Source organism: Pangasianodon hypophthalmus, chromosome 1 (assembly GCF_027358585.1).
Source record: "Pangasianodon hypophthalmus isolate fPanHyp1 chromosome 1, fPanHyp1.pri, whole genome shotgun sequence".
NCBI classification, from domain to species: Eukaryota; Metazoa; Chordata; class Actinopteri; order Siluriformes; family Pangasiidae; genus Pangasianodon; species Pangasianodon hypophthalmus.
In genome coordinates, this window is record NC_069710.1 from 627601 (window position 1) to 640717 (window position 13117).

Sequence of the window (13117 nt, forward strand, 5' to 3'; positions counted from 1 at the left end):
CGAGGCTAAATGCTTGTGCTACCTTGTGTTTTTTGATGAACACCTCAACACACCAGAATATGTAAATATGTAAAAGACCTGCATTATATTGACTAAATTTTAGTCAATATTTTTAGTTCAAAAATATTCAAACATGCATAAAAGCGTGAAAATCAATTATCAAAAGTACATTTGCTGTACTGAGACGCATGCTAGTACAGCAGGTAGCATTCCCACCTCACAGCTCCTGAACCCCTGGTTTGATTCTGAGCTTGTGTTGCTGTGTTTGTGTGGTTTTCCTTTGGGTTCTTGTGGGTTCTCCAGGTTCTTCTCACCTGTAGTGCTGTAGTGCCCTGGCATACCATCCAGGGTGCATCACCTCCACCCTGCCCAGTATTCCCAGGATTGTCTCCGGATCCGCCGTGATGAATGAATTATAAAATTTTTTATAATCCTAGTACAAACTGACAGGTTGTAGCCAAAATCCAGAAATTGCGACAAATCCAGAGGAACTGACAAACTAAGAATTGAGGAAGTGAAGTTTCTGGAATTTCAGGAATACCGTCAGTACCATTAACGTTTTTCTGTGCACTTTTCCTAGATGACTCCAAAGTCGAAAAGGAAGAGCATCCACAGCCGGATGCTGAGGCCTGTCTCCAGAGCTTTTGGTGAGTCTGAGGCACTATTATTTGCATTTAAACTTGAGAAGAATTCTCCTGTAGATCGATGAACTGGTCATTTGTCAATAATCGGGTACGTGATTTACCCAATATCTCCACCCTTGTGGCCCATCCAAGATTTGGTTGCGTGGGTATCTACCATTTTTGGGCAGCTTGTCCCAATTGAAGGCAGCTTAAAGATTGTGATCTTCTAAGTTTCTTAGAAATATTTTAGCCAAATTTGAAGGGTTCTGTGAAAAACTCTAGACCATGTTAAGGTCTGGTTTAAATATTGTACCATGTACAGAGAAGCACATAGAAATATATCAGTTTGTGTGATTGGAAAGTGACTATTCATGGCTGAGGTTCTTCATTGGTTCTTCTGTATATCAGAGATGGAGTTTGACCTGGACAAGGCTCTGGAGGATGTTCCCATCCATGTTGAAGACCCTTCACCTCCTGCTAAACTGGACAAAAAGCCACCAGGTGTCATGGGAGAGCTGCCATCCGAAGAAGCCAAGAAACTCCAACATTACACCAAATTACGGCCCAAGAGGAACAAGAATACCCATTCGAGCAGGGTTCCTGTGAGTGACCTCATCTACCTGGTGAAGTTCACTGTATAACTTAGATCTTAGAAATCAAGAAATGTTTGGAACCTTTTGAAATTCCTTTTGTCTAATGGACTCTTTGATTTGGTCGCCTTGCCCCTGAAAATGTGTATGTATGTTTTTTCAGTTTCCTCAACTTATGTCTTTTAGATTTCTTTTCTTAAATTTGCTTAAACATTCTACCATCTGGTCAGTTAAATCAGCATCTCTGAAGTGCGAAGGTTGGTGAACGTTTCTTTTACTGTGCCCTAACAGCAGGTCAGCAGAATGCCATCTCAGGAGGGAGAGCTGAACGGCCTCATGGGAAGGGTGGATGAGGGCGTGGATGAGTTCTTCTCCAAGAAAGTCACCAAGATGGACAAGTCAGTACTCATTCCTCTGACTGTTTACAGCCAGAAATCTGTTGATAATGTCACCGCAAACTGTGTTTGATGGTGATGGCTAACAATTTAGAGCCAAATTCAGTGGCGGTGTTTGATGTTTAGTCCAACTGGAACTCTGACAAATATGTAAACCTTCCTGATCTGTTTGGACTCCATTATTTGCCAGTATTACAGTATGTCCAAGTCCTAAAATATACAGTTTTAAACCTACAGTAGTTTAGAAGGTACTTTCTTTTAGAAGATAGTTGAGCAAGAATTAATAATTAACGTTCTTTTGGTCCCTCTGTTTGTATGTTTGATTTCTTTTTTGTTCCTTGGTGTTCCCCTGTAACTTTCTTTTTTCCCTTCTGTCATGTTCCTATTCTTTTTCCTCTTCCTTTCTATATTGATCTTTCCTTACCTTTCTTTATCTCTTGTTTCTCTGTCTGTCCTCCTTCGTTCCTCTATCAGGAAGATGTCCTTGAAGGCTTCAGACTCTCAGGATGCTGAAAAGAAGCGTGATTTGCGCAAAGGTGGCTTCCTGAACCTCATCAAGTCCCGCTCAGGCAAGGAGAAGGACAAGGAGAAGGACAAGGAGAAGGACAAGGAGAAGGACAAGGAGAAGGAGAAGGACAAGGACAAGGACAAGGAGAAGGAGAAGGACAAGGACAAGGAGAAGGACAAGGAGAAGACTTCCACTTCAGCCCCACCTCTATCTCCGGTACCCCAGTCTACAGAGGAACCCTTGTCTCCTAAGGCCAAGTCCCAGTCTTTACGTTCGGAGCGCAGCAGCAGTTCGGAGCGCTCTGAGGAACTGAAAACACCGGACTATGGAGTCCAGGTGATGGGCTCCGGCCTGCTCGCTGAGATGAAGGCCAAGCATGAGAAGAGAGCCAAGGTGTGTTTGAGCTCATTAGTTTTCCAAAATCAGCAGAATAATACCTTAATCATGTCACATTTGCCATTTTTATGAGTTGAGTCAGAACAAAGACTAGATCTTTTGTGCTTTATTTAAAAAAAGCAGAAGTGAAAACTGACAAAATGGCGCCATCTGGACGTTAGTGAGTGAACTGCAGTCTATATTCAATTTTATTAAAGATCTGTAAGTTCCTAACACTTTCAATGAAATAGCTTGATGTTAAATCACATTAAGCCATGCATAAACCTTAGTCATGCGAAATTATATCGGCGTTGCTAAACTAGAAGATGTAGTGCACTTCAGTGGGACACCCAAGCACTGTTGGGACGCTTTTAATATTTTTAATGCATTTTTTTTATTACATAAAAATCAATATCTGGCAGGAGACTGAGGATCGCTCGGCCTATGTCAGCTAAAAATTTCACCGTGCTCACCTAACGCTCTGTGCATCCATCTGGCATCATGTCAGGAAGGACTTTTATAATGAGTCAGAGAGAGTTTGATCACTCTCCCGGGGCTGATTTCAGGAAGCTTTATAAAATTTGTTATTGCCTACTGAGATTCTGCTTTTCCTAATCATGCTAATGCTAACCTCAAGTGAAAGTTAGTTAGCTTTTTTTTTTTCAATTTCCTGTTCATGAACCATTTAATAGTTTAGCATAAATTTGATGCTAATATGTCAGCTGTGTTTCATGCAGACAGTGTAAAGACACAGAGACATCAGAAACATTGGAAATTTCCCTCAGATTTGCTGGTAAATTAGTAGGAAAGTGCTACATTTACTGTAAAGACATTTAGCATTGAGTGATTTCCTTTGGTTCCTGTAATCTTGATGTCATCAGGATGGAAGTGAAAACCACAAGCGTGAGACGTTTATGTAGAGTCTCAAACGCGAGCGTATTTGAACGCAGCAGTAATTATCCTGATAACGGTGTCATATCATCATCCTCTGGTTTTCTTTTCCAGATCTCTGACTCCTCGTCGAGTCCAGAGAAGCCAGACGGACCTCCATCAGGTGAGAACTCTCTAAACCTGCAGTACACAGAACATCTGATCTCCCAGTCGTCTACGATAAAATGATTTAAGACTAATCTTTATTGTTGCTTAACATTGATGGATATGAATTCATGCTTGATATCCTGTATCTCAGTAATAAATATTATTTCTGGCGCTACTTGGTACCTGGAACCTAGGGTTCTAAGTTTTGGAGAGTGTTTGGACTCTTACACTAACATCCTGCAGGGTTCTTTGGTTTTGTTCCTCTTCTATGTTAAACCCTAGAAGATGGGCGTTACCCTTAACACAGAGGTCTTGGTTAGAAAGCTAGTACCATTAATCATTCAAGTAACCCTTGAAGAACCCTTTTTTGTAAGAGTGAATGTACTGTATTAACTGGGTAAAATTATTTAGCTCATGGTACTTGATATGCTCTTGGGGAAAAAAAAGGGGTTCTTTGAGAGTTCTTTGGATAATTAATGTTTCTCAGACTCCTAAATGAGCTCAACTTGGAACCCTTTCTGATAGGGAAACATCAGATCACCTCTGTAGAGTTCTACATGGTTCTACATCTATCGCTCTCCGTCTCTGTGGTTCTGCAGGTCAGAGTAAGGTGGAGGTCAGCAGCACTGTGACGCTCCCTGAGAAGACGCCTCGGGTCGGGGGGGATTTTAAACCCGAGGCAGCACCGCGGGCCCGAGGGTCAGGCCCGAACCCGACGAGCCCGAAACCTCCACCTCAGGGCACCAAACCGAGCCCAGGCCCTCGACCGGCCCTTCCGCAGAAACCCCGCAGCAGCAGCACACGCAGCATCGGTACACACTCACTACTGAGACACGAGTGGATTGTTGATTTCCAGACACATGCTGCATACGTATGGATGAATGTATAGACATGACTCACACGTTCTCTCTCACTGTGGTTGTTCTCCAGACGAGAGCTCGGAGTCTCCTGTAGGGGGTCATAAGGCTCCATCCGCACTTCGGAAAGTGCCCTGGGAAAAGGACGGATCCTCGAATCCTCCACAGAGCAGCTCAGGCTCCAAGAACTCCACTCAGGAAGGTAGAACCCTAAACACTAAACTCTTAATCACTGCTGCATCTACAAACCCCGAGCTCTACTACACTGGAGTACGGCATGTATTGTGTTCTTACTGGTTGTTTTCAGATGTTTGGGGTCTGTGTGTGTCTCTGTGTGTGTCTCTGTGTGTGTGTGTGTCTGTGTGTGTGTGTCTGTGTGTGTGTGTCTGTGTGTGTGTGTGAGTGTGTGTGTGTGTCTGTGTGTGTCTGTGTGTGTGTGTGTGTGTGTGTGTGTGTGTTTCCATGTTGTCACCCATAAACTGCTTCCTGGTATGTCACTTGTTTAGTTTTGTCAGTGAGTCTCATCTCATCTGCCATCTGCCACGGCTCCATCAGCACCTGATACAGGTCACAGAACCAGGCAGGATTAGAGTCTGATTAAGAGCTAAAGAGAGTCTGATTAAGGCACAGCAACTAAAGAGTGTCTGATTCTGGCTAGGTAACGAGAGATTCTGATTAAGAACTATAAAGAGTCTAATTCAGAACTAAAGTGAGTCTGATTAAGAAATAAAAATTAAGGTTAAGATTAAGGCATAAGAAGTGAAAAGAGTCTGATTAGGGCTAGAAAGAGAGTCTGATTAGTGCAATAAAACATTAGAGTGAGTGATTATGGATTAAAAAAAAACTAAAGAGAGTCCGATTATGGATAGAAAATTAAAGAGAGTCTGATTAGGAACTGAAGGGTCTGATTACAAACTAAAGAGAGTCTGATTAAGGCTAGAGAAGTAAATATATTCTGATTAAGCATTGAGAAATAAAGAGTCTGATTAAGGCTAATGAGTGTCTGATAAAAGTTATAGAAAGTAAGATTAAGGTAAAATAATTAAAGAGAGTCTGAATGATCCTAAAGAAATTCTACTTGAGGCTAAAGAGAGTCTGATTAAAGAAGCTAAAGAGAGTCTGATTAAAGAAGCTAAAGAGAGTCTGATTAAAGAGGCTAAAGGCTAAACAGAGCGCTAATCCTCTCCGCAGTGGACATGACTGGAGGAGACGTTAGCGTATTTAAACTCGAGCCTGAGCAGGAGAAAACAGCAGCACGACCCCCGGAGGAGGCGGAGGGCGAGCGAGAGCGAGAGCACAGGACGTCTCAATCCCGACCCGGTTAGACCTCTCACCTCTGACCTTTCACCTTCTCAAACCTCACCTCATCAACTTTCAGTTCTCATCACGTGTCCGGTCAAAGACAAGTCCGATTCATTCCGACTGCCCCGCTGGTGAATCGCACTTCCCTTTGGCCTCGTTCCAAATAACACCAAGGACACTTTCGTAAGGCTCTCTCTGTGGTGTCACAGTGTTGAGTCGGAGGCTCTCTGTGGTGTCACAGTGTTGAGTCGGAGGCTCTCTGTGGTGTCACGGTGTTGAGTCGGAGGCTCTCTGTGATGTCACGGTGTTGAGTCGGAGGCTCTCTGTGGCGTCACGGTGTTGAGTCGGAGGCTCTCTGTGGTGTCACGGTGTTGAGTCAGAGGCTCTCTGTGGTGTCACGGTGTTGAGTCGGAGGCTCTCTCTGTGGTGTCACGGTGTTGAGTCGGAGGCTCTCTGTGGTGTCACGGTGTTGAGTCGGAGGCTCTCTGTGGTGTCACGGTGTTGAGTCGGAGGCTCTCTCTGTGGTGTCACGGTGTTGAGTCGGAGGCTCTCTCTGTGGTGTCACGGTGTTGAGTCGGAGGCTCTCTGTGATGTCACGGTGTTGAGTCGGAGGCTCTCTCTGTGGTGTCACGGTGTTGAGTCAGAGGCTCTCTGTGGTGTCACGGTGTTGAGTCGGAGGCTCTCTCTGTGGTGTCACGGTGTTGAGTCGGAGGCTCTCTGTGGCGTCACGGTGTTGAGTCGGAGGCTCTCTGTGACGTCACGGTGTTGAGTCGGAGGCTCTCTGTGGCGTCACGGTATTGAGTCGGAGGCTCTCTCTGTGGCGTCACGGTGTTGAGTCGGAGGCTCTCTGTGGTGTCACGGTGTTGAGTCGGAGGCTCTCTGTGGCGTCACGGTATTGAGTCGGAGGCTCTCTGTGGTGTCACGGTGTTGAGTCGGAGGCTCTCTGTGGCGTCACGGTGTTGAGTCGGAGGCTCTCTCTGTGGCGTCACGGTGTTGAGTCGGAGGCTCTCTCCGTGGCATCACGGTGTTGAGTCGGAGGCTCTCTGTGGCGTCACGGTGTTGAGTCGGAGGCTCTCTCTGTGGCGTCACGGTGTTGAGTCGGAGGCTCTCTGTGGCGTCACGGTATTGAGTCGGAGGCTCTCTCTGTGGCGTCACGGTGTTGAGTCGGAGGCTCTCTCTGTGGCGTCACGGTGTTGAGTCGGAGGCTCTCTCTGTGGCGTCACGGTATTGAGTCGGAGGCTCTCTCTGTGGCGTCACGGTATTGAGTCGGAGGCTCTCTGTGGCGTCACGGTGTTGAGTCGGAGGCTCTCTGTGACGTCACGGTGTTGAGTCGGAGGCTCTCTGTGGCGTCACGGTATTGAGTCGGAGGCTCTCTCTGTGGCGTCACGGTGTTGAGTCGGAGGCTCTCTGTGGTGTCACGGTGTTGAGTCGGAGGCTCTCTGTGGTGTCACGGTGTTGAGTCGGAGGCTCTCTGTGGCGTCACGGTATTGAGTCGGAGGCTCTCTCTGTGGCGTCACGGTGTTGAGTCGGAGGCTCTCTCTGTGACGTCACGGTGTTGAGTCGGAGGCTCTCTGTGGCGTCACGGTGTTGAGTCGGAGGCTCTCTCTGTGGCGTCACGGTGTTGAGTCGGAGGCTCTCTCTGTGGCGTCACGGTGTTGAGTCGGAGGCTCTCTCTGTGGCGTCACGGTGTTGAGTCGGAGGCTCTCTCTGTGGTGTCACGGTGTTGAGTCGGAGGCTCTCTCTGTGGCGTCACGGTGTTGAGTCGGAGGCTCTCTCTGTGACGTCACGGTGTTGAGTCGGAGGCTCTCTGTGGCGTCACGGTGTTGAGTCGGAGGCTCTCTCTGTGGCGTCACGGTGTTGAGTCGGAGGCTCTCTGTGGCGTCACGGTGTTGAGTCGGAGGCTCTCTCTGTGGCGTCACGGTGTTGAGTCGGAGGCTCTCTGTGGCGTCACGGTGTTGAGTCGGAGGCTCTCTCTGTGGCGTCACGGTATTGAGTCGGAGGCTCTCTGTGGCGTCACGGTGTTGAGTCGGAGGCTCTCTCTGTGGCGTCACGGTGTTGAGTCGGAGGCTCTCTCTGTGGCGTCACGGTGTTGAGTCGGAGGCTCTCTGTGGCGTCACGGTATTGAGTCGGAGGCTCTCTCTGTGATGTCACGGTGTTGAGTCGGAGGCTCTCTGTGATGTCACGGTGTTGAGTTGGAGGCTCTCTCTGTGGTGTCACGGTGTTGAGTCAGAGGCTCTCTGTGGTGTCACGGTGTTGAGTCGGAGGCTCTCTGTGGTGTCACGGTGTTGAGTCAGAGGCTCTCTGTGGTGTCACGGTGTTGAGTCGGAGGCTCTCTGTGATGTCACGGTGTTGAGTCGGAGGCTCTCTCTGTGGTGTCACGGTGTTGAGTCGGAGGCTCTCTGTGGCGTCACGGTGTTGAGTCGGAGGCTCTTCTCTGTGGCGTCACGGTGTTGAGTCGGAGGCTCTCTCTGTGGCGTCACGGTGTTGAGTCGGAGGCTCTCTCTGTGGCGTCACGGTGTTGAGTCGGAGGCTCTCTCTGTGGCGTCACGGTGTTGAGTCGGAGGCTCTCTCTGTGGCGTCACGGTGTTGAGTCGGAGGCTCTCTGTGACGTCACGGTGTTGAGTCGGAGGCTCTCTGTGACGTCACGGTGTTGTCTGGAACATTCCTCTTCGTCTTTTATGTTTTCTGGAAATAGTTTTGTCGTGTTTGTTCTGTATTTGTACTTGGTCTTTTTTGTGCACTCTTTCTGATCAATAGTGAATAGTGTTTTTTTTTTTTAAATAAAAATACTAATACTAATAATAAGAAGAAGACAATAATGGCACTCCTTATCTCACAGCAGTAAAATTACCTGAAATGTTGATTGGTAAGGCACGGAGTCAGATTGTGTTTATTAGCAAAAAAAAAATTTCACATGAATAGACTGGAGAATGAACACGTCTTTGTTTTGGTCCTTGTGTACTTTCTTCTGTAAAGTGAAGGACAAAATAATGTTTAGAGAAAAAGCAGACACAATTTAAGCAAAGCTAAAATAAAAAATAAAATAAAATTGTCATCATTGAGAGCTGCTGTTATAGAGGTGGGCGCTAGGGGGCGCTGTTTTTATTGACATTCATTGCGTAAATTGTTTTTTTCATTATTCATTTGTTTTCTCTTGCACAATTTTTTTTCTACAGCAAGAACAACCACGAGCACGAACCAGCAGAGCTCGGACGAGAACGGGTCAAAGGTCAAGGACAAATCGGCCGAGAAGGACAAGGACTCGAGTCAGAGCAGCAGATCGGCAGATTCTGGAGAGGAAGCGGATAAAGATTTTATTTTTATATAGAGTGAGACACGGAGAGAGAGAGAGAGAGAGAGAGAGAGAGAGAGAGAGAGAGACCGAGACCGCATCACTCTGTGTTTCCACCCGTTTCAGGAATCAAGACTGTTAAAAGTACCGATGCATTCCAGCTGCACTCTCAGATACGTGTGTGTGTGTGTGTGTGTGTGTGTGTGTAATACAGTCTTGTTCAATTCTTCCGTAGCGTCTGATCCGGTGTCTCTCACCGAGACCGGAAAGACTTCGCTGTATGACGTGTCTTGCGTTAATATCCTCCTCACACGTATGCTAATTAGGGCTGAAACACTGTTAAAGCGCTGAACGATCTCTCGTTTCTGCACTGAACACTAGGGGGCGCTTTACTATCTGCCCCCGTGCCTTAGAGCTCCACTGTACTGTGATCAGACCGAGCAGGACACTGACGGCGTCTCCGATAACGTGTGCATGTCTGATTAACCTTTAAACAAAACAAAAATAACAAGAACAGAAGATGTCTCCGGTGTGTGTGTGTGTGTGTGTGTGTGTGTGTGTGTGTCAGGACTTGATTCAGTTTCTAGTCTGTGGTTTAAGATGGACGGATCGGACTCCTGATACGAGATCAGATTTGACATGTCTAACTTTGTCCTGCTTTTTAAAGTCTTACTGCATGTTTGTTGTGCATCTGCCTGCTGTTTCTCAGCCTGTCTGAGTCTTTGGGGTGTGTGTTCATGAAAAACAGCAAAACTGATCTAAGATCAGACATCAGACATCTAAGCTCAGACTCTTCACTTCATTGTGGCGATCTTGGATCATATTCTTCCAGTAACAAGGTTTAGGATCATACACTTTCAGTTAATGATGATCCAAGATCTGACTTTGGATGTGACTTAAGTTCGGACCCAAGATCAAACACTTAAGTTATTGATCTCAATTTAAGATCAGACTTCTCAACTCTTTTGACCTAAGATCAGATTCTTCAATTTTTTTAAATCACATTTTTTCCAGTTACAAGATTTGGGGTCTTATCTATCCTGATCATCCAGCATATGGTGTTCTAAAATTAGTATTTTTTTTTCTGGTTAATTGTGGCCTGGCATCAGACTCCTCCAGTTCGAGGTGATCTGGGATCAGACTCCTCCAGTTCGAGGTGATCTGGGATCAGACTCCTCCAGTTCGAGGTGATCTGGGATCAGACTCCTCCAGTTCGAGGTGATCTGGGATCAGACCCTTCCAGTTCGTGGTGATCTGGGATCAGACCCTTCCAGTTCGTGGTGATCTGGGATCAGACCCTTCCAGTTCGAGGTGATCTGGGATCAGACCCTTCCAGTTCGAGGTGATCTGGGATCAGACTCCTCCAGTTCGAGGTGATCTGGGATCAGACTCCTCCAGTTTTGTGTGATCCAGGGTCAGCTTTATCTAAAGTTTTGTTTATCTAAGATCAGACCAGTTTGATGATAAAATCTATGATGAAATTTTTCTAATCTATCTAGGATCAGACTCCTGTTTATGACGATTTAAGATTAGATACCTTCTTTTATTTATGATAAAAATGATCATGGATCAGATTGGACATATTTTTAAGAATTTAGGATCGTATATTTCCTTTTTATGTTGGTCTGTGATTATATTTCTCTATTTATTCCTCCATTTATCAACATCAGATATAGTGATGAGTGATCAGACTTCTCTATCTGCAGTGATTTAAGATCAGAATATAAGTTGATTTAGATCAGATTGCACTAGTTTATACTGATGAGTGATCAGACTCTATCTGTGTTTATAATCTGATTTATGCTAATCTAGGATTGGACTCTTCTGCCAGACGGGAAGGATAAGGATCATATGCTTCCTGTTCTGATGATCTGAGATCAGACCTTTCTGTTGACCTGAGATTGGATTCTTCTGAAAGTTTATTTAATTCGGTTTCTTCATTTTATGCTCTCAGATTCCTCGCTAATCGAGGAACACGTGTAAACATCGTGTAAAAATCTGATTCCGGATCAGACTCCTCTGTGTATGGATCAGATTCTGATCTTTAGGATTTTATTCTACAGGTTTCTGATGATGATGTAAGATGATTGGATCGATGCTGAGGTTCTTCATGAACACACGACTTCCTTTTTTTCTTCTTCTGCTGGATTTCACCTTTTTCACAACGTTTTATTCGTCACCTGCGTGCTCTTCTGACGTGTGTGTGAGAGTGTGTGAGAGTGTGTGAGAGTGTGTGAGAGTGTGTGAGAGTGTGTGAGAGTGTGTGAGAGTGTGTGAGAGTGTGTGAGTGTGAGTGTGTGTGTGAGTGTGTGTGTATTTACACACGTACAGTCAGGTCCAAAGGTCTGAGTCTACAACTGAGAACAGGTTTTATTTCATCTCGTGTTAATTAAACGAACAAAAAGTTTTCACATATGAACAAATGTGGCTCTCTGATAATGAGCTGTCATTTAAAACTTCAGAAAATGTTCTGAAAATAAATTTATTGAAATTTTTTTTTGAAAACTAAATCTAAAATAAATTGACTTTCTCTTTTTAATTGCCTTTGGACATTCTCGGCTTCTCGTAATACACACCAGGTTTCTGTTTTTATTTATTTTCATTAACATCCAGCAGGAAAACTGAACATGGATCATCTGGTTTTTTTTTTTTTAAATAAAAATAACAATAATCTGGAAAAAAGGCTTGAATTTTTGGAATTTCTCACAAAAAAAGGGCAAGCAACCTGATGAAGTGATATTTTTTTTAAAACAATCAAGCAAAAAGAAAACGCTTTTACAAGTCATAATAACTATAAATGAATTCGGTACCAAAACACACATTCTAGCTGCTTAAATTATTTAACAAGAAATAAAAACGTTCAGGTCTGAGTTTGTTTTCTTTGATTTGCGAATTGAAATTTTGCACTCTTTTTTTGTTTATGTGCCATTAAAGGAAAGGGGTGGAGCTTATAGCAGATAATTGACAGCTCGTCACTGATGAGGTTTCACCTGCACTTCTGTCTCATTTCCAAACTTTAAGTGTTAATTAAATGTGCATTAAAATATAAAACAATTTTACAGTTTTTCCATCAAACCTGTTGGTGTTGAACTGCGAGTTCTGGATCCTGATGTGTTTCATGATTTAATTTAATATCTGTGATTAAACTGATTAACACTTGCACACATCTGGAAGGCGGAGTTTATGTTAATAAGGTACTAAGCACATAAAAGCTCTGTCGTTTATTATCAGAAAACAAACAGAAGTTGGTGCTTTCCTTTTATCTTTTCTTCCTCCTTTGTTTCTTTTCTCTTTTTAATCCTTCACGGCTCTTCCTCTTCCCTTCAGATGTACATTTTGTTGATATGAATGATTTATATTAATGTTATTGTTATAATGATTTAAGGTTATTATTTTTTCTTTAAGGTTAAGGGGAACTGGGATTGATGTATGTAAGCAGATCAGTGTTAATATATAATGTGATCTTTTTAAAAGCAGCACGTGTGTGTGTGTGTGTGTGTTTTGTTTTTGTTTTTTGTTTTTTTGTTCGTAATCACAGTATTTTGATCTCGTTTGAACTCTAACATGTTTCACTCGTGCACTGTGTAGTTTGTGGACGTTTCGTTATTTTTTCCCGACGCGTTTCTATCAATCGGATTAAAACTGATTTTACACATTTATGGTGTAGAGTGTGTTTATTTTAGACGTTAAAGATGAAATCTACAATTATGGCTTCACTCTGTTTCTACATTTATCAGCTTCCTGTTTAAAGAAATAATAATTCTGCATGTAACTTAACAAAATTACAGACTGTATTTACTAAAATAATATATTTATATTCATCTTCACAGGAGTTATCATATTTTTTTCCATTAGATGGTGCTGAAGGTACAGCCACAGAGCTAATTCTACAACACTACAGAAATAATAATAATAATAATAATAATAATAATAATTTTAATAATAATTTATTATTATTATTATTATTAATAACAGTAGAGTTTTATTGTCTCTTAAGCTGTAAAGGAACTGTTTACCATTTTATAATTCCTAATAAAGCAGAAACCATAAGCACGAAGCCTTTGTTCAAAATTAAATATGAACTATATCATCATCCACACTTTAGGCCACGCCCCCTAACTGAGCTGCTAATGATGC

The 13117-nt window shown here is 43.8% G+C and overlaps 1 protein-coding gene across 5 annotated transcripts in view; it reads left to right on the forward strand.

Annotated features, from left to right (window-relative positions):
- Window positions 1-12635, forward strand: part of LOC113526650 (F-actin-uncapping protein LRRC16A) — a 55310-nt gene extending 42675 nt beyond the window's left edge. For 2 of the 5 annotated variants that reach the window (XM_053233556.1, XM_034304098.2), the window contains 9 exons: window positions 581-647; window positions 1032-1225; window positions 1505-1611; window positions 2083-2509; window positions 3497-3545; window positions 4129-4341; window positions 4460-4588; window positions 5578-5706; window positions 8865-12635. In XM_053233556.1, coding sequence (XP_053089531.1) covers window positions 581-647; window positions 1032-1225; window positions 1505-1611; window positions 2083-2509; window positions 3497-3545; window positions 4129-4341; window positions 4460-4588; window positions 5578-5706; window positions 8865-9016 — 1467 coding nt within the window. In that variant the 3' untranslated portion in view covers window positions 9017-12635. The remainder of the gene's footprint in view (window positions 1-580; window positions 648-1031; window positions 1226-1504; window positions 1612-2082; window positions 2510-3496; window positions 3546-4128; window positions 4342-4459; window positions 4589-5577; window positions 5707-8864) is intronic. The other 3 variants (XM_053233557.1, XM_034304102.2, XM_053233559.1) reach the window with 2 other exon arrangements.
- Window positions 12636-13117: the final 482 nt, after the last annotated feature.